Consider the following 27289-nt stretch of genomic DNA (forward strand, 5'->3'; position numbering starts at 1 on the left):
CAGGTAGGTGGGGTGGGGATCATTTTGAAAGCACTAAATCCCTTGCAGGGAAGAAGCAGCTGCTCCTTGTTTTTCCAAACATCTGTCCCATCTGCCCTTAGCCTTACCTCACCCTTTGGAGGCTCGAGCACCACACGTGGATTGAGTCACTTATGAAGATCGGTGAGTCGAAACAGGTCTGAGTGCCACCTAGAAACTTTCTGCTATTGAGAAGAGGGCAACGGGACACTTAATATGGCTGTTACTTTCCTTTATTTTTCTCACAAAACATACAGCTTTAAAGGGCAGAGTCGGGATTTTTAACATCGCCAAATCGGACTGTGTCCTGGGGATACTACTTCACAAAACAGAGGGCCCCTTGGCACCCACATTTTAATTTTACCTCCAGGAGAGATACAGACCCCTGATTTGAAGGAGAAATGATAGTGCACACAGCACCCTGACAGAAGAACGCGCTGTGCACATTTCGCGCGGGTGACCTTGACCACATTTAGCTGCGTATATTACCCTTGCTAACCCTGTGCTCCTTGAGAATAAGGGCTTTAGTTTTGGCTCGGTTATTTTCCCATAGCTCTCAGAACCGTGGCTGGCATCTGACAGATAAAAGCACAGGAACAGGCGTTTCATGAGATTCGCAGTGGATGCCACTACACAGCCCACTCGGCGCTTTAACCTCTAGGTTAGGCTCAAGCCGGCGCCTCCTTAGGGCGCACGCGCGTGAGGCCACCGCTCCCTAGTGCGCACGCGCAGTCACGCCCCATCCAAGAGCCGCTCTCCTCGAAGTTGGCCCTCTCCAACTTTGGGGCGGGCCAAAGAGCGCAGGCGCAATGGGCTACGGAAGACGGAATTAGGGAAGGAAAGGGGTGAGGGGCTCGGCCTGTTTAGCTGAGAGCGCCGCGCTCCTCCTCCACCCGCTGGAAGCTGCGGGTAGGCACCAGTGCGGCTGAGCCCAGGCTCCTCCCTTCCCCGCCCCCGGCCCTGCCCCGGAGCCACCGAGCGGCTGCCCCCTGCGTTCGCCGAGATGGCGCTGGACCCCGCAGGTACTGGGCGTCAGTGGTGAGAGGTCCGCACCTCGGCCTGCGGGCTGGGCGCCTGGGGACCGTGCCGAGCTCCCAGGCTGCCTGGATTGCACCAGCCCCTCACGCCCGGCTGGCTGCTTTAGGCTTTTCCGCGGCCCCCAGCTCCTGCCTCAGTTCTCGGCTATCATCTTCCCGCTGGTTGGGGTGAGGGTTAGGTGAGGGGCGTGGGTTAAACTCTAATCCATAAAATCGTCCTCCTTAGAGTGAATACGCACTTAATCTGTCTTTTTTTCCTTACCCTTTGTGGTACAGACTCTTTTAAACAATGTGTGGTGTAGACATTCTTCAGCCCTCAAAATTATAAATTTATGTGCCAGTGCATATCTTTATAGTCCTCTTCGATAATTTCAGGGACCCCCAAGTTCAAAGGATCCTTTTTGTTGTTGTTTATTTTATCGTTTTTACATTAACTCACATATGTATACATTGTTTGGGCCAAACCCCTCCCCCCCTTTTGGGGAGAGTCAGTTTCATTGGAAAGGATCGCCCAAGTCTCGAATGTTGTTTTAACTTTCATGCTTCTACCCACTTAAATTTGCAGTAGAGTCAGTTCCTCCAATTCTCCTTTATGTAAGGATACAGATACAAGACTTCATTTCTGGAGGAAGATACAATGGGTACAGTCAATGTCTTTCATTTTATGGATAAAAAACAGAGCAGTGAGATGGTTTCAAGCCTTTGGAGATTCTGAAGCGAAAAAGTAACTTTTGGGGCCCTCAAGAAGCATGAAAAGTCTGAGTAGTGCAGAAATATCTATATAATACTTTGTTATAAAGCTAAGTATTCTCAATTATCAACAAATAGTATGTGGTATCCTATATTCTCTTATCTCCGTTTTTACAGATTAGGAAACAGGTTCAGAGAGATTTAAGTTACTAGTTCAAGCAAGTAGTGGTAAGATGAGGGATACTCTTAATTTGAAGCACAAAGGAATTCTGGATTATGTACTGATCATATCAGTTTTGGAGGAGATGATTGGGTCAGACTCTGAAGCAGTTAGTAATCCATCTAGATTGAACGGTATAATTTCCAGTGGTTTGACTGAGGAAGATGCAGCAGCATAAAAGCAAAGGTATAGGTAGTAAATTGTACTATGTCATGTTGGTTCTTGGAGGCAGAAGGCATGTAATGAGGGGTGAGAAAGGAAAATTCAGGCAAGGCACATGTAATTCTGGTATTTCTGAACTGGAAGTAATTTTGTGATCATCTCATACAGAAAAATGAGACTCAAGTTAAAGATTTCTGTATGTTTGTATTGACAGAAGAGAACCCAGCAAAACTTCCTACTGTCACTACTTTCTTACTTTTTAGATGCTCTTAACCCACTCCAAACTTCAGGATACCCAAGGCCACACAGGTGATTGCTTGTAGAGCCAAGTCTGTTTAGACGATGCCACCATTTGAGTATTTGCCATGTTTTGTTCTGGGTCCTAGAGAACAGAAGAACAACAATAGACCTAGCAAGACCCTTGCTCCCAATAGAGAGATGCCCCTGTATGCACGCAAGTTCATAACATGACATGGCAGTGTCATGGAGGGTGAAGAGAGGGGTAGTTTAGATAGGGAAGAACTCTGAATTGGAATCTGATGGATGGGAGGAACAGCCAGATGAAGAGTTAGGGAAAGCTTATTCCAGGCAAAGTAGCAAATGCTTAAAACATTTGCTGCTGCTTAAAACATCTGGGCTGAGGCCCAGATGTGAAGAGATCCTCAAGGAAAGATGTTGGGAAAGGAGGCAGGAGCTGAGTACCTAAGGCTTATAAGGCCTTGACAGCTGTGATAATAAATGATTTGGGTTTTTTTTTTATGATATCAAAAATCTTTCACACTTTAAAGAGTGCAGTGACATAATTTGTATCTTTACTACCCTTCACTTCAGCAGTAGTGTTAACAGCAGTAGTGCAGTGTCTGATCAGAAGATTTCCAAATTCTTTGTGCCCCATGTGGAGGAATTCATGGCAGGATATGTGGATGCAAATGGAGTTTTAAAAGTTAGGGAAGGGAATTACAAAAGGAGTCATGGTGGGACCAGGTGGAAGCTGGAAGCCAAGAGAGCATGTTTCTCTTTTCCAGGTGGTTTAAAAACTTCCGCTAACCCATGGGAAGGGAAGAACCTGGTGATTCCCAACCAATGAGTGGGAAGGGACATGGGTGGTCCCTGGGCTAGGTGACGGTGGTTTGACTTGTCTTTGAACTAGAGTATGAATAGCCTACACTCATTTGCAATTGAAAAGAAGGCTCAAAGAAAGAAAGAAATGTTAAATCTGAAATACGATATTAAGTCATATATTTTCTAAGAGTCCCTTAGTTTCTCTAATTTTAGCCTACCTCAGTAACATACATTGTAGAGGGGTCCAAATGGAAGCAGGAAAATGGAAGAGATGGGAGCTGTAGTCCAGGCCAAATTTGTTTGTATCTTGGTGTAAGGTGACATTAGAAAATTGAATTGTGACTCAAGCCTGCCTTGCAAGCATGAAGTCCTGAGTGCAAACCTCAATACTGCCAAAAAAAAAAAAAAAAAAGATATATAAGGCACCTAGTACATGTTTTGGATGAGAAATTGATAGGATCTGCTGTTGGATGAGAAAAAGTGATGAGAGAAAGGAGTTAAGGATAATTCTTAGGCTTTTTACTTCAATAGCTGAGTGAACATTGACGGTCAGATCTAACAAGAACATGATTGGAAAATTTGACAAAAGTAGAGTTGGAAGTAATGTGAAGATGGAAAGTATAGTCAGATTAGAATTTCAGAATATAATGTTATTAAAACGAAGTTTTTAATTTCATTTTTGTTTGGTTCATACATTGAAGCTTAGGATCACATTTTGGTATTTTACTCCATGTTAAACTCCACAGTAATACGTGCCTGTACTGTGTAAATGAATAGTTGTGCCAAATGAAGTTTATAAAGCAAAATTTGTTTTCCCATTCATTTATATAACACTTTTTGAGATTTGTATAAAATTTGCTTTTCATTTAGCAACAGCTTTTAACTTTGTAGGGTGCATTGTTCTCAAAATCTGAACCCAACAATGAAATGCAGGTTACATCCTTACTCTTCTGTGTACTTTTATTTAAGCTATTTTCCTTTTCATAGAGATAATGTCAGCATATCTTACAGATTTATCAGCTGTAATTATGTTCATCCTGTAACTGATGTGTAGGTTGCAGTCTTAGATACTAAGATTTAACTTGAGTCAGGTAGAGCCTAAGCCTCCAACATTTAAAAATATTTCATAGGCAATTCTAGTGTGTAAATAGAATGGAGGAGAATCACTGTTCTTAACTATCGGTTTTATTGACATGTCATTCAGCTTTGTTTTTTTTTTGTCAGTCCAGTTCCTGTTCTTGGAGGAAATTCTCCCTACATTTTTGGGCATAAATGGGACCTTTGATCTCATAGTAATACAGGTATTTGTAGTATAGCTCATTCTTCTATACTAAGGACTTAAGCATAGTCTTATTCTTAATTACAGTTCTTTATCAATTTATTATCCTTTCTAAAAATATTGTATATTTTAAAAATCTAATGATTAAAATTTTTAAAGTTTTTTTTTTAAACAGCCATGATCACCTGTGCAAATAAATGTTAAAATTGGTGCTTGTTAAAATACAGTTTTCAAAAAGGTAAAATTACAATTCATGCAAATACAAAATGGGTATGTTTTAAAGATTTTCTTCAACTCATTAATTAGTGAGGGAAACGGTAAGATGTAAAAATCAGTCTAAAAACATTTGCGAAGCTAGACACAGACAATTTCATAGTTTACTGCCTTAGATAAAAACTTTAATTTATATCAGGGTCATTCTTTAGGGTTATCTTTTCTTCTGGTCCAAAATTATATGTTTCTTCTCAACAATTCTAGAGGTTAACCTAACCTAACAAGCTGTAAAATAGCCCAGGAATTGAAAGTACTGAAAGAACACCCAGTTATGCCTTTTCCTGTCCTAATGTTCCAGGCAAATTTTCTGACATAATTTTATTACCAGGAGACCCATGATCAAATTCTCACAGGAAATTGATTCTGGTAATTTGATGTTTTGCTTTCTCTTATTACCTGTAAGTGATTCCTTTCTTTTTTCTTCTGCCTTTCTTCCTTTTAGCAGAGTGGAAGCCTTCTCTTCCCTCTATCAGTGTGGATTCTTTCTCTTCTTTTGCAAGATTGGGTAATGATGGCACAAGAATTGTTTTTAAATGGTGTGTGTGTGTGTGTGTGTGTGTGTGTGTGTGTGTACCTCCATTGGTGTTTTTTCTAGCAATCTGATAAGTGGAGGAAGCTGGGATAGTGATAGGGCTTGGGATGGAAAGTGAGGTGAGGAACTTCATGACATTCCATGAGTGTGTGTTTAAGATATATGTGTCTTGGGAAAGTGTCACAATGGTAGCTCTTGGAGTATTTGATTTGCTGGGGTTCTTTTGGTGACTCTTATGGGAGATGTGAATATGTTAGTTTTAGGGGTACTAGCACTTACTATTATAATAGCATTTGTATTTACTGGGAAATTTTGCTTTTTAAGCTAGATGTCTAAACAGATTTTAAAAACTCTTTTTTTTTTCCTGAGCATTATGTGATTATGTAAAAGATTATGGAGTAGATTGGAAAAACATTTGAGTTTGTTACTGCCTTTGTAGCTCTAGAGGATCTTCTTAGACATGAATTATAGTGGTAGTCCAGGACTAAATTAACTAGTTAATTTCTGTATTTTGTGTTTTGAAAGTAGAAGTACATTTGCCACAGAAAATGCGTTGGTTTTGTTTCACTAGATTAATTTGACAATGTTCTGATAGGTTGCTCTGTGAAATTAGAAAAACACTGGCTTAAGCAAAGAGCATAAAGGAAGATGAGGAGTGGAGGGCTTTGAGTTGTGAATCATGAAATGTTTTACAACCTATGTCAAGGACTTTGAATTGTATTCTAAAACAGTGGGAAGGCATTGCATGTTTTTAGTTAAGGGATATCAAATAGAATTATGCTTCTTATTATCTGACTTTCAGTTAGATGGGATTTATACACACTCAGCCAAATACTTCATAAGTGGTGATATATCTTCTTTAGGTGTCACATCTGGAGGCACATGATATTTATCTCTTACAGGTGAGAATAATTTTGTTTACCCACTGAAGGTGTTTTCCCATTTCTTTGCTACTTTTTTCCTCTCTTCCAATTAATAAGTAATCTGTGGGAAGGCCACTTAAGGCCTCATAAATATCTGTTCATCAAAAATTCCCCTTTGATTTAGCATCAGTTGATTTTTACTTGATTCGTTAGTTCCCGTAATGGTTGAAAAATGATGATTTTCTCTCTCTAGCACTTCCAAATTTACTAGACCGATGTTGATACTTTACAAGAGACTACTTTGTTCCCTATTCATTTATTTTTGAGTTCGTTATTAGTATTATTGGTAAGGACTCACAAACTTCATTTTTTTAATGCTCATACTTTTTAGTGTATATAACTATTTTTGTGCCCAGATTTTTTCAGATTTGGCCAGTGAGCGTTTCTTTATACTAAGCCTCTGGATCCTTGTGATATGTTCCCATCATTTTTTGAACATTTCCTTTTTTCTCATGTGAAATACCACTGTTTTTCTTGTACCTACTTTGGTCTATTCATAAAATTAGTTATTTCTCTGAGAAGTCTTGTTTCATTTGGGAATGATACTAGATAACAAGATCTGGTCGCTAGGTCTGGGTACCACTTGGATGCTTTCCATGCATTGATTTATTAATAGAGTGACCTTAAAAAGAAAGGGAAGAGTAAGGAAAGGGGAGGGGGGGAAGCAGAAGAATGTGGTTTCAGAGAAAGCTAATCTTAGTCAAATCACATCTGATATACTACAAAGTATGTAGTTTGTCCTGCCTTAGAATAAGGGAGCTGGTCTTTTGTGCCATCTATCAGTCACTGGTTACTGCAGGAATTGGAAGGAGGACAGCAGCAAGGAAGACTATGAAGTGGTATCATGCTCAAGGGCAGTCTGAGAAGACTGCAGGTATGAATGCTCCAACATTCTCTGCTATGGGAGGGATACTAGCTATGTCCTAAAAATAGTTTATCTGAAGCTATCAAGAGCCTTAGTATGAATAGTGGTAAGTTAGATAAGAAGGGGTACTTGGATACATGTATTGTATTCTGTGAAGTATTGCAGGGTTGTGATCAAAAACTTTAAATAACATTGGTCTAAGATGTACCTAGAATAGGCCAAACTGATGTTTTTGGAGTCTAGATCTTTGTACATCCTGTTCTTTTTCTCTAGGTTTTCTCTCTTCTTAGTCACCAGATCTGTTTAATTTTGTTCATTTTAAATTGTTCATTTCTTCTACACCTTCAGTTTCATAGGAGACTTTTTCTGATTGTTACCATAATCCAGTCTTTCACAAATTTTGAATTCCACCAAAAAATAAAAACATAAATTGTATATAATGTGTCTTTCATTCTAGTTATAAGGGCTTTTTATTTCTAAAGGTTTTTCCTTTAGAAATAAAATGAAAACTATAGATGTGATGTATCTAGCAATAATAAAATAGTGATAAAGAAAAACGTGGTTTGGAGAATGGAAGATGCTACCTGTGTAGTAAATATTTATAATATGATGTTCCTTCTTTAACTGTATTTTTTAGAAACTAGATGACTGGAATGGATGTTCCCAGGCTATAGAAGATTGCCCACCAAATTAACCTTTTATCCCACAGTTCCCTATTAGGTTTTCTCATTTTAAAATAAGGAGATTGATGGGTTTTACTATGGCATTGTATTTTTGCTAATAAAAAACTTTTGTTGAGAGATTTTTACAAATCAAAGACTATATTATTTAAGTGTGGTTGAGAGCATAGAGTTTCAAATGTTTACGCTGCAGAATAAGAAATCTTGCCTATATTACTCATTATTGTATATTCAATCCCCAACATTGTGTTTGGTACTTGAAAGGTACCTAGTAAGTATTTGTTCACAGAATAAATATTTGTGACTATCAAATATTGAAATGATAAATATTGAATTGGTATATGTTCTTTGTTAATGTGTTCATTAGTTTTATTGCATATTTACTATATGCTGGGAGTTGGAGTTGTAATGAATTAAACAGTATCTAACCTTATTAAACATAACTGTGACACAATAGTTCTTAGTCTGTTGCATGTTATAATTATTTGGGAAGCTTTTGAAAATACCAATGCCTGAGGCTTACCCCAGCATTTTTTATTTAATTGTCTGAGTGGGACCTTAGCATCCGAATTTTGTCTAGTCTTCTGATGTGGCCTTTAGGTATATCCAGGTTAAGGACTTTTGTTACCAAAACCTGTCATAGTCAATTCAGGCTGCCATAGCAAAATACCATCAATATAGACAGGTAGTTTGAACAATAGAAATTTATTTTCTTACCCTACTAGAGGCTAGGAAGTCCAAGACAGAGTTGATTTGGTTGGTGGTAAGGACTCTTCCTGTCTTGCAGATGGCTACTTCATGCTTTATCAGTGGGTCCTTATTTGAAGGAGAAAATGGAATTTCTACCTTTTGTAAAACCACCAATCCAATTGCATTAGCACCTCACTCTTGTGACCCTAAGGTTAAAAACCTTAAATTCCTCCTAAAAGTACTATATCCAATTACAGTCACATTGAAGATTTGGGCTTCAACTTGGAGAGAGTAGGGAACACAATTCAGTCCATAGCAACTACAATATAGCAGAAGAAGAGTGCATAGATAATGTGATGTGACATGTTATAAATCCAGATATGATTAGAGCAATAGAATTGGTACATGTGAAATCCTGCGAATAGGAAAAGGTGAATTTCCTGTTGAATAAAGTTGTGGCAAGAAGAGCTTTGAGATGGAGAAGTGTTGAGTTGGATTTGACTAAGTAAACTTTGATAATGAAAAATAAGAGAAGATGGAGAGTAAAGACAAAAAATTGTAACACTATTTACTTGGTGAATAGTGTTACAAGATTGCTTTGAGCTCAGTTTCTTCATACTTGCTTTTAAGTGAGATGATGTTTGTAAAACAATTCCTTCCACCACCCCTACATAAATACTGTGCTCCTTCTGCCTACTATATGAATGCAAGCTGATTTTTCAGGTAAGTAGGATAACAAAACTAATGGGATGGCAAGGTAAAGTTTCAGATTGTAGAAAATTTAGCTGAAATTTTTAGATGCTGGTAGGACTTGGAAATGATTAATAGATATTTGAAAATCTGGGAAGAATACAAATGGAGATGAAGGTGAGCATTGAGAACTCAACATTATAAATCATCAAGGGTAGATTCTTGTAGGATTGTCTTGAGAGGAATAAGAGCAATTGATTTCCATGGCAGCCTTTATACTTTTTTTCTAGTGTATTGTTACTTTTGTCCAGAATATTTTCAGACTACTTTAAACTTTGCCTTAAGACTTCTATATGATACATTAATTTTAATATCATTTTTGCAAATCTTTGTTTTGAAAGTGAAATTAAATTTTAGGCACAATTTAGCCAGAAGTAATCTGATGGAGTTGGTAGGCAAGCACCCTGGAAAATGTCACCCTTCTTTCTTCCACCAAAAAACTTGTATTATGGGTCTTTTTTTCAAGCTTGAGTTAACTGGTTCTTGGTAAGGAAGATGATGTGATTTGAGCAAAGCCTTGTTTTTTGGAAATATGTAATGTCTCAATATAAAAATAATTACCCCACCCCATTATCAAAGTAGTACATGTTCTTTATGGGGAATTTTATGAAACATTGTGAGGTGAAAGGTAGTGGAGATAGGATGGAGAGAGGTATTGAGGAACATTCATAGAGTTGAGAACAGTTTACCATCTTCTACATGTATGTGAGAAAAAAAGTAAGTCAGGCAGTATATTGCTAAGTAGGCCACAGGCAAACTTTTATTCCTATATCAAAAACCTACTTCTGTTCCTCATACACATACCTCTTTTCCCCCTTACTTGATACCAGTGGGAAATTGTACTTGTTGGAAAAGATAGTATTGCAGTTTTACCAAATAAAGTAAGTGAAACTTGTACATTCATTAAAAAAATATGCTTACAATGTAGATTGCACCACATTTCTAAGTTTGGCATTGTCTTTATTATGTAAGTTGGTTTCCTGCTTTGGTTTACTTTTAGATTTGTTGTCCCTTTTGGCCTCATCTTTGTTAATGTGGGTAAAAGAGGAAGTTTTCACACCTAGCAGTCTGCAGAATTTGAGGTCCAAGAAATAGGTGCTCTTGGGAAATGGGCACATCTAGTGTGAAAGCTGATAGGATAAAGACATTGAGATGAAGCGTATTATTGTGGGATATGGGTAGTGTTTGACCCCAAAGCTAACAGAAATAAACACCTCATTGAAGTAATTTCTGTATTTTGTAGGAGTTTTGAGCTTATAAAAAATTAGATTGTTGTTGATTGACCTAATACTTGGTATTATGTTTTTTGAGGATGTTTTTCAGCCAACTGTTGAATAACTCCTTTGGCCTGCCTGCCTGCCTTCTTTCTTTCCTTCCTTCCTTCTTCCCTCCCTCCCTCCCTCCGTCCCTCCCTTCTTCCTTCTAATATTTTGTTAGTTGCCATAATCATACTCACATAGCTAGGGCCTTCATATTTAATACAGTGCATTACCCCTGTACAAATGGAAAAAATTAAGTTTGACATTTGTAGACAAATATGACTGTTACTTTCTGTACAGTGCCAACTCAGCATAGTTAACGGGGATGCTTTTTTTTTCCAAAGTTGACAGCACAACTAATGCTTCTAAAATTATTGACTTGCTTTTTTTGTCTTGTAGTTCAAGTGTGGCTTGAAAAGAAGAAGGTATAAGGAACACTGATCTTCACTGTCTTTAATTTTTCTACTTTTATACCCTTCCCACCCATTCCCTCATCTTCCACTCTTTATATAATATGAAGGTATGAACAATCTGATTATAAGCATCCATATCTTTATGCTAGAGAGAACTGGAGTCTGCCTAGCTTCCTGTTCTGAAGCACTTAGTGAGGTGGTAACAAATGAGACCTGTGATCTTACCAGGTTATACATGATGCTGTCGGTCTGGGGCTCTTAGCTTTGAGGCTGACAGCTAGTAAAGGAGAGGGACCTAAAGTTAGAAACTGTTGCTGATAAGAACATTCTTGCAGCTTTATTACAAGCATTTTTCCTGTGGAGTAAACAGTAGCATGGAAACGTCTTTCAGGAGCAAATAAGAGTAACTAGGAAGTTTTTTTTTTTTTTTTTGTTAAGTATCATTTATCTAAATAAGAACAAAGATAGTTAAATCAGAATATTTTCATTACTGAAAAGGCACACGTTGCCCTTCATACATCACATTGTTTCCTATGAGAGATTCTGTAACATTCTGATTTGCTTAACTGACATCTTTGTGGATTCATAGCAAGTATTGTCATCAGTACCCTTATAAGCTAGTACTGCCATATTGCAAGAACACATGAGCCCCAAAGCAAAATCTGAGCTAACAAATTCAGCCAGTGAAAAAGGTGAAAATTGACTTTCAGGTGAAGATAGAATGTTGAGAAGTTAGACCTTTGGAAAATTTCTGGTGGTGTTATTCTGATTCTTTATCTTAGCATAAATTCATATGATGATATAGTAGCAACATTCAAATTTTGATTTTTTTTGCAGGTGTTGGTACAAATGTGTAACATGTACTCATCACATTGACATTAATGGAATCAATTTGTAATTTTATGAATAAAAGTGTTATACCTACAATATTTGTAATTTTGGATATAGCATTGAAATACATATAAAATTATAATTAATAATTGATATTTAGTGTTCACTATGAGAAAATCTTTAGCAATATTTACACATGTTTAGCATTGTCATTTTTGTTTTAATTTTAAATGTTTGGAAACTTTAAATTAGTATTCATGTAATTGAATTTTTTTTTGCATTATATTTTAGTAGAAAGAACAGAAGGAATTTTTGCAAGCCATTTTGATTGGTAGGAATATTCTGATTTAGAATTTATAAGGAAGATAGTGTCTATTATAGTTTGTGGAAAAATGGTTCAATATTACAAAGCTATTCAAGGAACTGATCCAAAGATATATATCTATATCTATATCTATATCTATATATCTATATATAGAGATGTCAATAGATAGATATAGATATATAGTTATCTAAGACCATTGCAAGTAAATAGGTTTTGTCAATAAAACTATAACTGAAAGGAAGAGGTAAAACTGCACTGATTTTATGAATTACATCAGTATACCATAAGATGTATTCAGATCTATTCAGGAATTACACTTAATTTTTAGGGTCTAATTATGATTTATGCCATAAACAAGGAGAAAAGGAATGTGTGGAGATAGTCCCAGTTTTATTTTCTCTTCAAATAGGCATTTGTTTTCTACTTGACAAGATGTCTCACAAGCACTTCAAATTCGTTGTCCCCATCAGAATTCCTCTTTTACCTCATGTTTCTTTTGTATTCTCTATCTCAGTGAATGATTATGTAATTTCATTTGGAGAAGGAGAATTGAGGAACCCTCCTTGAATCATCCCATTTCCCTTTGTATCTGTCCTTTTCTCTCTATCCATATTTCTAGTTTTATCTGTAAGCTTAGTGTTCTTTTTCTGATCTTATGGCAGTTTCTGGCAAAAATAAGGAAAAAGAAAGCATAAATAGTATAGTACAGAATTGAGCAAACTGGACTGTGAGCCAATCTGGTAAGGCTTACAAGCTAGGAATGGTTGCTAACATTTTTAAAAGAAAAAAAGTGTGCACATACACATATATGTGTGTGTGTATATATGTGTATATGTGTGTATATATATGTATATACATAAATGATTCAGGTGGTATCTAACCCACAAAGTTTAAAATATTTAAATACTCATCCTTAACAGAAAAAGGTTATCTACCTGTTACATAGGCAGTGAAAACTGGGATACAGTTATAGGTGTGGTAAAGAGAAAAGACATCAAATGAACATCTTCATATAATTATTTTAAATTTTAGGTGAGATGGATGTGTCCTTGAGAAATTTAAACTTACTAAAATGCTGACTGACCCAGGAATAAAAAGCATTACAAACTTTTCTTCTCCGCCCGCCCCCCCCCCCCCCGCCCACTCACATGCTCACATACACATCCCCAAAACCAAAGCCCTAGTAAGTGGTGGTGCAGGGTTCTACCTGAGAAACCATCAGTAGGAGATGCATATCTGTATGTCTGTATATCTATACCTGCATTATCTATGTGTATTAAGAGATTTACTACAAGAAGTTGGCATAGGTGATGTGGGTGGGGACCAACTAAGTCTGTCTGGAATGTGGGACAGTGGGTGTGATCAGTAAGGGCAGGCTTGAACTCTTGGAACTCTGAGCCTGTGGTCACTAAGAGGAGTTGTTCAAGAAAATCTTAGTTCTGCTCTTAAGGCCTTTCACCTGATTAAATCAGGACAACCCAAATTATGTTGGGCAATTTTTACGTAAATCTGCAAATTACCTTTACAGCAAGACCTGGATTAGTGTTTACATGAGTAACTGGGGCAGGTAGCCTGTAAAAATGACTATCACAGGTGGTTTCTGCCAAACCTTGAATGAACTGATCATAATTTTTATACAGGTTGAGCATCCCTAAATAAAATCTGATATGCTCCAAAATTTGAAAGTGCTTAATTTGGAAGTGTTCAACCAGTAGCACATATTCCAAAATCTGAAAAAATACTAACTCTAAATCATTTGTAGTCCCAAACATTTCTGATAAGAGATACTCAACCTGTACAAAGTTTTTCTGGGGAATATAAAGGTAAGAAAAGTTCTCTAATTTATTGTTCAAATAATTTTACTCTGATTCCAAAACAATACAAAGATAAGAGAAGAAATAAAGTCATAGAGAAATCTCAATCTGAAGATTACTGAAAAAATAGTAAACAGAATTTGAGCATCTAAGTCAGGGGTCATCCTAGTTTGCTATTCACTTTTTTTTTTTAAGGCCATAGCCAAAGAATTAAAGAAGAAAATGCAAAACTGTCCCTAAGATTGTCTACATAGAAACTAGAAAAAGACTCTATTGTTAGATTACTAAAGTAATAAGGGACTTAAGTAAGGTTGGAGGGGAGGATATAGGAAAGGGTGTAGGAGGGCAAATGTAGTAGAAATACTATGTATTTCTGTGTGAAAATGAAGAAATGAGACATGTTGAAACTATTCCAGGAATGGGGGGAGGGAGGGTTAAAGGGGAATGATGGAGAGGGTGACTTTAATGAGGATATAATGTCACAGTGTACTCCTAGTACAACAATAATATGGTAATTAAAGATTGGTCATAAGGACAATATAAAAAATTCAACCTATACACCAGCAGTAAATAATTATAGCATGTTAGAAATAAATTTAATAAAAGATGAATGGAATCTTAAAAGACAATTATGAGACTTTTTGCCTACTCAATTATCTTTTTTTCTTTTTTTTTTTTTTTTAAATTTAGGGCTTTATGCTTCCTTGGCAGGTGCTTTAATTATTTTTGAGATCGGGTCTCCCATTTATGCCTGTGCTGGCCTTCAACTGTAATCCTCCTATTTATGCTTCCAGTATAGCTGGAATGAGAGGCATGCACCACTAGCTTTATTGATTGAGATGGGGTCTCAAACATTTTGTAGGCTGGCCTGAGACCACATCCTCCCTCTCTCCATCTCCTGAGAAGCTGGTATTACAGGTGTGAGCCACCATGCCCATATTAATTATCTGATTTGTAGTAATTACGTGTGGTTAAAAACTCCCACTATCAGTGTAAATTTATATCTTTTTAAGCTGTTTAAATTGAGATAAATGGCCATGAAATTTATAGATCTTGAGTTTTCATAAATATATACCCAAATCATGACATCTGCCAGCAACTATCCTCAATTTCCGTAGACAACCACTATTGTAATTTTTGTCATTGTAGATTAATTTTGCATGTTCTTGAAACAGGTAGTATGCACTCTCATGTCTGGTTTTTGCTCATACATGAGCAAAAAAACTTTTTTTTAAGAATCATTCATGATAAATAAGTTTATCTGTATCTGTGATACTACTGTTAGTAGTAGTGTATCATCATTTATTCTTTTTTATTGTTAAGTAAATTTGGGCTATTATAAATAATGCTTCTATAAATAGACTTGTTCAGGTTGTTTTCTGGATGTACATTTTCATTTTGCTCTGGTAAATGAGTACCTAGGAATAGGACTAGGTTGAGTGTATGTTTAACTTTACAACTCAATAAGCAGTATCTATCTACCTATCTATATCATTTTTCCATCCATCCATGTACTTACCTACCTATTTCTATCTATCTAGAGAACTTTTTCTTCTGGTCTGTGGCTTGCCTTTTGGTTTTTCTCAAGTGTCCTGATTAACTGAAGATGTTATATTTGGGGAAGCCAAGTAATTGTTGTTTTTTTGCCTTTTCTATTTAATACCTTGTGATTTCTTTAATAAATATTTGTTCCAAGAAACTGGAAAAAACCTTTTTCTCCAGTAGTTTTAGTTTTACATGTAAGTTTGTGATCTTCAACAAATTAACTTTTGTGTATACTATGAAATAGAAGATCAATGGATTCAGATTGATTTTTTTTTTTTTTTGTGGTATTGGGGTTTGAGCTCAGGGCATACACCTTGAGCCACTACACCAGCCCTTTTTTGTGAAGGGTTTTTTTGAGATAACATCTTCAGAACTGTTTGCCCAGGCTGGCTTCAAACCATGATCCTCCTGATCTCTGCCTCCTGTGTAGCTAGGATTACAGGCATGAGCCACTGGAACCTGGTTTTGTTCTTCTGTTTTAATGTTTGGTTCTTTAAGGCTCTTTGCTCTTGTATATTTTTGGTGCTAATTTAATACTCACATGAAATTGCAAATTAGCACAGTTTCTCATATACCTTTTTCCCAGTTTTACATAACCATAGTACATGAATTCTGATGGGTGTGATATTGCCCTCATAGGAGCAAAATTGATATTGGGGGTAGACAAACATTTTACTCTTCTAATGTATAAAGCACTGCTATATATGCAGTATATAAACATACAATGCATCTGTGATGTTAATTTTTCATAGGGGGATGTGTAAGGAACTGTTTAATAAAGACCACGCCACATGTAGAAAAGAAAGATTTATTGAATCAAAGTGCAGCAGCTTGGCTGTAATTGGTTGGGGGCTTTATAGGAGGGGCCATTCCATGAGGGAGGGAGACTGTTTCTGGTCTCTGATTATCTGTGATCACCAGATGGAATGGGTCGGCATGCCTAGCTAGTTGAGAAACTGGAAGTTCCTGAGATTTTGCAAGCAGGAGAGTTTTGCAAGTGGTCATAAATCAGGGGGGGTTCTCGTTTCGATGTTAGCCTTGGGACTGTCTGCCTGCCCCAAGAATGCCACAGACCTAACATTCCAGCCTTTTGTTGGTATTATGGGCTCTGATCAATCTATCTGCTTTCTGCTGAGTGGGGATGTTGTTAAAGGTGGGGGAATCTGTCTGGAATTTTGGAAATTTGTGAGGTCCCCGGGAGCGGAGGCAGATGGTTTTTCCCAGGCTTCATTTGCAGACAAGGCCAGTTGTTGGTAGCCCGGAGAAGGTTGTAGTAGCATCTGGTGGAAAGTCTGTCCACTGAGCTCCCCTAGGTGATCCTGGAGGCATCTAAAAAGGCAAGGGATGATAAAGAGTAGGGAGAAAATAGCTGCCAAAGATCACAACTGACAGAGCAGGTCTTCGATATATCAAAGGTAAGGAGGATAGAAGATTGGCATCCCTTAGTTGGACAGAAGGTGGAGTTAAGCAGAGTATGTGGGTGAAATCGACCTGCCAGTCTTCTCCAGGTATAGAGTCTTGACAGGTTGGTGGGCCAAGAAGGTTGGGGGTGGTCCGGTATTGTGGGTTTTTCTCATTGGCCATGTACTTTCAGGCTTTCTCAAGTGAACTGGTTTGGTTTGCACTTTTATCGGGGTAGGGGAAACAATCTTGAGAGCATTTATTATGTTATGTAAGACCCAAATAGGAATATTAGAAGGAGCATAAAAAGGTGTATGCTAAGAGCTGCATATTTAGGGATCCAGATTCTGCAAAATCCTGTAACTCCTAAGAAAGCTCTAAGCTGCTTTATGGCATGGGGGAGTCAAAGTAAGCTGGAGGGGCTCTCACCCTAGGCGGAGGAAAAGGAGACAGGGAGGGAGAGCAAGAGAGAGGGAGAGAAAGAGTGAGAGGGAGGGGGAATTGTCACCTGAAAGGATTCCCAAGGGCCGGTGTCCCCTGCCTGGGTCACCATCTGAAGAGAATGCCTAACTGGTTAGCCAGGTGTCCCTATGCTAAGCAGAGGGGCGCCCCAGCGGGAGTGGGAGCCGTACCTGGTGCAGCGCTATGACTTCTGTGACCCTGAGAGAGCAGGCAGCCCTGAGAGGGGTGACACTTACCGAGTCTGAGGAGAGGAGTAGGTCAGGTGAAGGGCAGTGAAAGAGAGGCTAGTGGTGGATGGGAAAGCGGGCAAAGCAGTAAGGTCCGAGATCCACAGTCCATAGGCACGTGGGGTCAATTCAGCAGTCTGGGTACGGGAGAGGGCAGGATATGAAAGCCAAGGGGCCAGCCCCAACCGGAGCATCCTGTTAACCTGTCACGGGGTTTGGCACCAGATGTAAGGAACTGCCAAATAACGACCACGCCACGTGTAGAAAAGAAAGTGAGGTACAGACTGCTGGGATGCCTCCCTCAGGATCAAAGTACAGCAGCTTGGATGTAATGGGTTGGGGGCTTTATAAGAGGTGCCATTCTGTGAGGGAGGGAGACTGTACCTCGTCTCTGATTATCTGTGTTCACCAGGTGAAACAGGTCGACATGCCTAGCTAGTTGAGAAACTGAACGTTCCTGAGATTTTGCAAACAGGAAAACAAGCAGGAGAGTTTTGCAAGCGGTCATAAATCGGGGGTCTGATTTTGATGTTAGCTTCGGGACTCTTGAGCTTCCGCAAGAATGCCAGGGACCTAACAGGATAGATAGTTCCTTTTAGGGAAAAAATTGAAAAGGTTGCGACACACTGCTGTTACTCTTCATTATAAATAAGAAAACCATGCATTGATATTGGCGTAATACTGTTGACTTGGATATATCTTAGTCACATTTCAGCAGTTTTTACATGTATTTTTTTGTATGTGACATTTTTATCATATGTGAAGATTCAAATATCTATGACCACAGACAGCATACAGAGCTGTTCCATTACTATAAAGAAAATCCCTCATGTTACCTCCTAATAGCTTCACTCTTAATGTGTTTTTTTAAATCAGAATTTTGTCACCTCAAGAATGTTGTATAAATGGAATCATATAATATGTAGCCTCTGAGATGATTTTTTTTTTGTCACTAAGCATAATGCTCTTATAACTAATCCAAGTTGTTGCGTATCAAAAAGTCATTTTGTTTACCCATTGTCTGGATAAACCATTGCATCCATTCAGCTATCAAAGGAATTTTGCTTATTTCTGTTTGTGGGGATTATAAATAAAGCTATAGTGAAATTTTTGTGCAGATTTTCAGGTGAACACAAATATTCATTTTCTTTGGATAAATTCTGGGGGTATTTGCTTAGTTGTATGTTAAGCTTATGTTTAGCTTTATAAGGAGGTACATACCTCCTTAATTTTATCCATTTTTAGTAGTATCTCTTTGTAGCTTTAATTTGAATTTCTATAAAGTAGTGAAACATTTCTTCATATGCTTGTTTTCCTTCAATATATACTTTGGTGTAGTGTCTGTTCAAGTCTATAGCATATTTTTAATTGGAATATCTTTTTTTCCTTTACTGTTGAGTTTAAAGAATTCATTCTGTATTCTCAATACAAGTCCTTTGTCAGATATAAGACTTGCAAATATTTTTCTTTTTATCTTCCTGATAGGTCCTTTAGCAGAGTGAATATTGCAAATGAAGTCTAAATGTGTTTTTTTTCTTTTACAGATCATGTGATTGATGTCATGTCTAGAAACTCTGCCTAAATCTGAGTCCTGAATATTTTCTCCTATGAGAAACTTTCTATAAGTTCTTTTCTTTAGCTTTTTAGTTTGAAATAATTAAAAATTCACATGAAGTTACAAAAAAATGACATGTAGAATCTCATGTATCGTTGTCACAGATTTTGCTACAAGGTGACATAAAACTGTAAGATGAATTTAAAACCAGGAAAATGAAGTTGATACAACATATTAATGAAATTATAGACCTTTTCAGTTTTTACCAGGTTTTATATGCACTTGTGTATGTACATAGTTCTGTGCAGTTTTCTTTCCTTTTTGTGGTGTTAAGGATCTAACCCAGGGCCTTGTACATGCAAGACACATGCTTTTCCACAGAGCTACAATCCCCCCACCCCAAGCCAGTTCTGTGCAGTTTTAGTCCTTCCATGTTCCTGTTCTTAACAGGGAAAACTTTCAGCGTTTTACCACTTGATATGTTGTTAGCTTTAAGGTTTTTGTAGATGTTCTTTATTGAGTTAGAGAAGCTTCCTTCTAGTCCTGGTTTACTGAGAGGATTTTTGTTTGTTGTATTTTGGTTTTATGAGTGTATATTGACTTTTTTCTGGTGTTTTACAGCATCATTTGATAAGATCATATAGTTTACTTTTTAAAGCTTTCACCATGATAAATTATACTGATTGAATGTTAAATTAATGAACCAGTTTTATAATGCTGTAATAAAGCCAACTTAGTTGAAATGTATTTTTCTTTTTATGTATTGGTGGACTTATTTTGTTGAGGAAGTTTGCATCTGTGCTCATGAGGGGTATTGGTCTGTGGCCTGTGTGTGTGTGTGTGTGTGTGTGTGTGTGTGTGTGTGTTGTAAATATTGTCTTGCTTTTGGCAAAAGGGTGATGTTGGTCTTCTAAAATGTGTTGGGAAGAGAATGTAGAACTGGTATTATTTGTTTAAATATTTGGCAGAATTTGCTAATAAAACTACCTGGACAGTTTTCAGTTTGTTTATCTGATGTGTACTTTTGCTGTTAGTTTTATTGATTTTGCTCTTTGTTATTTTCTTACTCTCCTTAGAGGAGGTTCACTTCTTCATTTTTCTGGTTTTGCCTTGTGGAAATGTAGATTATTGGTTCGAGACTTTCTTTTCTACTATTAGCACTTACTGATACATAAATTTCTCCTGTAAGTTCTGCTTTAGTTTGGTCTCACAAATTTTGAAATACTGTGTTTTTATTTTTACTCATGTCAATGAATGTATTCTTTAAACTTTTTGATACTTCCTTTGTGACATGTGGATTATTTAGAATTATGCTATTTAATTACTAATTGTAATGAGAGTTTCTCGTATCTTTCTGTTACTGATTTCTAGTTGATACACCATTGTGGTCAGAGAAAATACTTTGCTTTCAATTTTTAGTATTCTCTTTGATTTACCTATAGTGTTTTTTAGTTTATATCTTGTTGTTTTTATCCCACAGTGGCTGCAAACAAATTAAAATATGCATGCATAGTTTATTATAGTCTACTATCAACATTTTATCATTCAAGTGTAATGTAGTTACCTTAATCACTACCAAAATTGCTTTACCCTATTACTGTTAACAGTTATTTTAAAAATAACCTCTGCATGTGTTGAGAATGCTGTAATTTTTACTTCTGTTAAAAGCAACTTTAAAAACTCAAGGCCAGGCATGATGGAGCACCTCTGTAATCCCAGGTACTCTGAAGGTAGACATCAAGAGGATCACTAGCCCAGGCAAAAAGTTAGTGAGACATTCTCCTCCACCCCCCAACCCCCCATCTTCAACAAACAAGCAAGCTCGGTGATGCAGGTCTGTAATCCTAGCTACACGAGAGAAGTGAGTAAAAGGAACATGGTCCAAACTCCTGTAATAATAACTGAAGCAAAAAAGAGTTAGAGCTTGGCTCATATGGTAGATTGCTTGACTGGCAATGTGAAGCCGTGAGTTCAAACCCCAATACTACAATAATAATAGTAACAATAAATAAAAACTGAAAAAAGGAGTATACTATATTACTCTTTGTGTTGCTCTTCATTTCTGTTGTTCTAAGTTTTCTTTCATGAATTCTTTTCTGAATAACTTTCACATTAGATAAGACTTTTTCATACACTATCCCCATTTGATTTTTGTGTATTTCTATCTGACAATCTTGGTAAATTCTGTTAATAGTTCTATTACGTCTTTTATAGATTATTTCTGATTTTTCCACATAGACATTCATCTTTGAATAGCTGTAGTTTATTCCTTCCTTCCAATCTCAGCACCTTTTATTTATTTGTCTTGCCTTATTGCACTGGCTAGCACATCCAGGATAATGCTGAGTAGAAATGGTAATAATAATATTTTCTGTCTTGGTTCCCTATCTATTTTAGCTGTGGGTTTTTCCCCTTCAGGTGCTATTTGTCATGTTGAGAAAGTTTCTTTATCCTCTACATTATTGGGAGTTTTTATTAAGTATGGATGCTGGATTTTCGTTCTGTTTCAATTTTCTTTTGTCAAATATACATATATATTTACTTATGATTATCATGTGATTTTTCCAGTTTTTCGTTTTTTAATATGATGAAGTACACTTACTGATATTTGAGTGTTCAGTTAACCTTACAATACTATGATAGTTCCTAATTTTGAACTATATTTTATGTATTACTGGATTCTGTTTGCTAATCATTTGTTAATTTTTTATATCTCTATTTATGAGGAACAGTAGAATTCTGTTTTTTTGTTATGTTTTTGTCTTGTTTTGGTAGCAGGGTAATACCAGCTTGAGAGCAATTTGCTGGAATAGGAATTTGTAGAACTGATCTTTTTTTCTTAAATATTCAGTCACTAGCGAAGCTACCTGGGCATAGAATTCTTTTTTAACTATAAATTCAGTATCTTTAATAAATATAGATTATACTTGCTACCTGTGTCATTGTGACTGAACTTTGGTTGTTTGTGTCTTTCAAGGAATTTGTCCATTTAATTTTAGCTGTTAAATTTATTGGGCTAAATTTGTATTATTATCATTATTATTAGTGATACTGGAATTTGAATTCAGGGCCTCCTGCTTACTAGGCAGGTGCACTCTACTACTTTAGCCAAGTCTCCTGCCCTAAATTTGTATTATTATCATTTAAAAATGTTTATTATTTGTAATGTTTGAAATTTGTGACCTCCCTTTTTTTTTTCCTGATCATTCTGGCTAATGGTTTGTCAGTTTTAATGATCTCAAAGAACCAGTTTTAGTTTCATTGATTTTATTTCTATCCTCATTTGTTTCTTATATTATTCATTTTCTGCTTTGATCTTTATTGTTTCTTTTCTCTTACTTACTTTGTATTTAATATATTAAATATGTTTTTTGGAATTTTAGTGTAGAAGCTTAAGACCGTTCCCTTTCCACATAGGCCTTCAGTGCTACAAATATCCTTGTAAGCACTATTTTAACTTAATTGCACGGCTTTTTGTTTTTGTTGTTTTGAGGCAGGGTCTTTTTGTATAGCCCAGGCTGGCTTCCATTTCCCACTCCTCTTGCTTCCGCCTCTTGTGCTAGGGTTGCAGGCTGTACCACCATCCCTGTGGGGGCACCACTCTTGTCACAGAATGTTTGGTGTGTTGTGTTTTCATTTTTATTCACAGCAAAATTTCTTTTAATTTCCATTTGGACATCTTCTTAACATCATAGTTTATTTAAAAGTGTGTTATTTAGCTTACAAATGTTTGGAGATTATCCAGGAATCTTTCTGTTATTGATCTCTAATTTAGTCACGTTGGTATCAGGAAACATACTTTATATGGCCTTAATTTTTTCAGATTCATTGAGATTTGTTTCATAGCTAAAGTATGGTTTATTTTGGTAAATGGTCCTTCTGCTATTGAGTGGAATATTCTAGAAATATTAGAACATATTAGTTAATTATGTTAATTCACATGCTTTCTAGTTTTAAAATGTAAAATTAAATTACATTTATCTAATATGTTTTACATATTTTACATTTGTACATCATGGATTCATTTTTTTTTATCAGAGTATATTCTCTATTGCTTATTGTGGTAGGTTTTATTTTACAAAGGAGATGATAACATTATCATCTCTCATCCCTCATGCTCTTTTGTAATGTGGTCTAGATACAAAGAATGGAGTCTAGTTCCCCTCCCTCTCTAGTGGAATCTGGGTTCTCCTTAATGACGTGAAGTCACATAATGTTCTGGGAATGGTGTTGCATGGCTTGCACTTGGTTGTCTTGAATGGCTGCTGTCCAGATATTCTTTCTCAGATTTCTCTTTCTCAGAACCCAGCTGCCATACTGTGAGAACTCAAACCAAATGGAAAGGCCATATGTAGGTGTTCTAACCAAATCCTTCCTTTGACCGTTCTAGCCCAGGTGTCAGACGCGTTCTAGAAGAAGGAAGTAGTTAATGCTGGAAGTAAATCCTCCAGATGCATCTTTTGCAGCTGTTGAAATCTAGTCATTTGACAAGGATGCCCACTATCTCCACTCCTATTCAACATAGTCCTGGAATTCCTAGCCAGAGCAATTAGGCAAGAAGAAGGAATAAAAGGAACACAAATAGGTAAAGAAACTGTCAAAATATCCCTATTTGCAGACGACATGATCCTATACCTTAAAGACCCAAAAAACTCTACTCAGAAGCTTCTAGACATCATCAATAGCTATAGCAAGGTAGCAGGATATAAAATCAACATAGAAAAATCATTAGCATTTCTATACACTAACAATGAGCAAACGGAAAAAGAATGTATGAAAACAATTCCATTTACAATAGCCTCAAAAAAAATCAAATACCTAGGTGTAAACCTAACAAAAGATGTGAAAGACCTCTACAAGGAAAACTATACACTTCTGAAGAAAGAGATTGAGGAAGACTATAGAAAGTGGAGAGATCTCCCATGCTCATGGATTGGTAGAATCAACATAGTAAAAATGTCTATACTCCCAAAAGTAATCTACATGTTTAATGCAATTCCCATCAAAATTCCAATGACATTCATCAAAGAGATTGAAAAATCTACTGTTAAATTTATATGGAAACACAAGAGGCCACGAATAGCCAAGGCAATACTCAGTCAAAAGAACAATGCAGGAGGTATCACAATACCTGACTTCAAACTATATTACAAAGCAATAATAATAAAAACAGCATGGTACTGGCACAAAAACAGACATGAAGACCAGTGGAACAGAATAGAGGATCCAGATATGAAGCCACACAACTATAAGCAACTTATCTTTGACAAAGGAGCTAAAAATATACGATGGAGAAATAGCAGCCTCTTCAACAAAAACTGCTGGGAAAACTGGTTAGCAGTCTGCAAAAAACTGAAACTAGATCCATGTATATCACCCTATACCAAGATTAACTCAAAATGGATCAAGGATCTTAATATCAGACCCCAAACTCTTAAGTTGATACAAGAAAGAGTAGGAAATACTCTGGAGTTAGTAGGTATAGGTAAGAACTTTCTCAATGAAACCCCAGCAGCACAGCAACTAAGAGATAGCATAGATAAATGGGACCTCATAAAACTAAAAAGCTTCTGTTCATCAAAAGAAATGGTCTCTAAACTGAAGAGAACACCCACAGAGTGGGAGAAAATATTTGCCAACTATACATCAGACAAAGGACTGATAACCAGAATATACAGGGAACTTAAAAAACTAAATTCTCCCAAAACTAATGAACCAATAAAGAAATGGGCAGGTGAACTAAACAGAACTTTCTCAAAAGAAGAAATTCAAATGGCCAGAAAACACATGAAAAAATGCTCACCATCTCTAGCAATAAAGGAAATGCAAATTAAAACCACACTAAGATTCCACCTCACCCCTGTTAGAATAGCCATCATCAGCAACACCACCAACAACAGGTGTTGGCGAGGATGCGGGGAAAAAGGAACCCTCTTACACTGTTGGTGGGAATGTAGACTAGTACAACCACTCTGGAAAAAAATTTGGAGGCTACTTAGAAAGCTGGACATCGATCTACCATTTGATCCAGCAATACCACTCTTGGGGATATACCCAAAAGACTGTTACTCCAGAGGCACCTGCACATCCATGTTTATTGCGGCACTATTCACAATAGCCAAGTTATGGAAACAGCCAAGATGCCCCAGCACTGACGAATGGATTAAGAAAATGTGGTATCTATACACAATGGAATTTTATGCAGCCATGAAGAAGAACGAAATGTTATCATTGGCTGGTAAATGGATGGAATTGGAGAACATCATTCTGAGTGAGGTTAGCCTGGCTCAAAAGACCAAAAATCGTATGTTCTCCCTCATATGTGGACATTAGATCAAGGGCAAACACAACAAGGGGATTGGACTATGAGCACATGATAAAAGCGAGAGCACACAAGGGAGGGGTGAGGATAGGTAAGACACCTAAAAAACTAGCTAGCATTTGTTGCCCTTAATGCAGAGAAACTAAAGCAGATACCTTAAAACAACTGAGGCCAATAGGAAAAGGGGACCAGGAACTAGAGAAAAGGTTAGATCAAGAAGAATTAACCTAGAAGGTAACACCCACGCACAGGAAATCAATGTGAGTCAATGCCCTGTATAGCTATCCTTATCTCAACCAGCAAAACCCCTTGTTCCTTCCTATTATTGCTTATACTCTCTCTACAACAAAATTAGAGATAAGGGCAAAATAGTTTCTGCTGGGTATTGAGGGGGGGAGCGGGAGGGGGTGGAGTGGGTGGTAAGAGAGGGGGTGGGGGCAGGGGGGAGAAATAAACCAAGCCTTGTATGCACATATGAATAATAAAAGAAAAATGAAAAAAAAAAAAAAAAAAAAAAAGGAAATCTAGTCATTTGAATCTTCCCAAATAAGGTACTTTTGACCTGGAGGATCCCTAAGCATAGTAAAATGTTTATTGTCCTACATCACAGAGTTTGATTAGTGATTGTTGTACAACAGTAGTAAGATTACTTCTTTTTCTATTAGGTTTAAAGAAGGTAAACATTATTAGTTCCTACGTATCTGAAGTGTCTTTAACCCAGGTCTAAAATAATTATCTCTCAGAACTTTGAAGTTACTTCTCTGTTGTCCTGTTGTGTCCATGTTGTGCTGGTGGGACGTGATACACGTATGATTCTTATGCCTTTGGGTAAGCAAAGTTTTTTTCTGTTTAAAGCTTTTAGAATTTGGGGTTCAGGAGTTTCTTCAAGGTGTTTTTAGATAATCCATGGTCCATTTCTGTTTGAGGACTTAAGTCTTTTTATTTGCCTTATATATTCATTATGCTTATTTTAAAATCTTATTCCTTTGCTCTTTTAATCATCTTAGGAGTTTTTTTTTTTAATTATTTTTAATTGGTTAGTCTCACTGTCCTTTCTTGGCTGATTTTTTGTTAATTTTTTTTTTGAGATGACTGTTCTCTTCAAATATATATAAATAACACAAGTACCATATACTGTATATATTTTGTATGGTACCAGAAAGACTTTAGGGATTTCTAGTCTGCGTAGATATCATGGGCTACTGGGACACTTCCAGATCTGTTGGGATAAATATCTTTACTTCTCCCACCCAGGGTCTGAATGCAGCAGAAGTGACCATTTGGTAATTTCCTCCAGGGAAGATTCTTATCCACCATGCTGCTGTTTTAGAACATGGAGCAATACTACCATCAGTTTTTTTTTTTTTTTTGGTACCCTGTGAAAATATGATTATTTCCTTAAATGTAATCTCATCTACCTTTTGTCTTGTAGAGATTCCTTATCATTTTATTTTCGCTGAGGATACTTACTCCTTTGTTTTTAAAGCTCTTCCAGAATTTAAGAAGCAGGTGGGATACAAAAGCAGTTGCTCAGTTTTCTGTTTTGGTCTTATGGTAGAAAATGTGTTTAAAATGGACAGAATCTTGCACATTTTGTTGTATATATGGACATGTAGTATGTTTTTTCTTCTACCAGGTCTTTCTTTCTTAGGCTTCATTCTTACTACAAGATGGGACAGACAGTAGTCTTCATGTGCTTCTAAATTTTGTATATCTTTGTTTATCCTGGATCACTGAAAATCTTCTTTTTACAAATTATGTTTACAAGAGAATGATGATAATTTAGAATTTAATTTGAACCAGTCTGAGTGGAATACATTATCAAGTAAGTGTTACAATATACTTTGCAGAAATTTTTAGAAAGCTGTTGCCTGTGGCCCTCCCATTTTCTTATTGTATATCAAGAAATATTTAGACTTATTTTTAGTGACTTAAATAATAACTTTATCAGGTG

General features: G+C 36.7%; 1 protein-coding gene and 1 long non-coding RNA gene across 2 annotated transcripts in view; both read left to right on the forward strand.

Annotated features, from left to right (window-relative positions):
* The first annotated feature begins 792 nt into the window (after window positions 1–792).
* Window positions 793–27289, forward strand: part of Cmc1 (C-X9-C motif containing 1) — an 80271-nt gene continuing 53774 nt past the window's right edge. The window contains exon 1 of the mRNA XM_074074042.1: window positions 793–1040. Within this exon, the coding sequence (XP_073930143.1) occupies window positions 1022–1040 (19 nt within the window). The 5' untranslated portion in view covers window positions 793–1021. The remainder of the gene's footprint in view (window positions 1041–27289) is intronic.
* LOC141423323 (uncharacterized) lies at window positions 1097–27157 on the forward strand. Its single transcript, XR_012448100.1, has 3 exons — window positions 1097–1223; window positions 23404–23598; window positions 26001–27157. It is a non-coding gene; the product is annotated as an uncharacterized lncRNA (long non-coding RNA).

Source organism: Castor canadensis, chromosome 5 (assembly GCF_047511655.1).
Source record: "Castor canadensis chromosome 5, mCasCan1.hap1v2, whole genome shotgun sequence".
Taxonomy (NCBI): domain Eukaryota; kingdom Metazoa; phylum Chordata; class Mammalia; order Rodentia; family Castoridae; genus Castor; species Castor canadensis.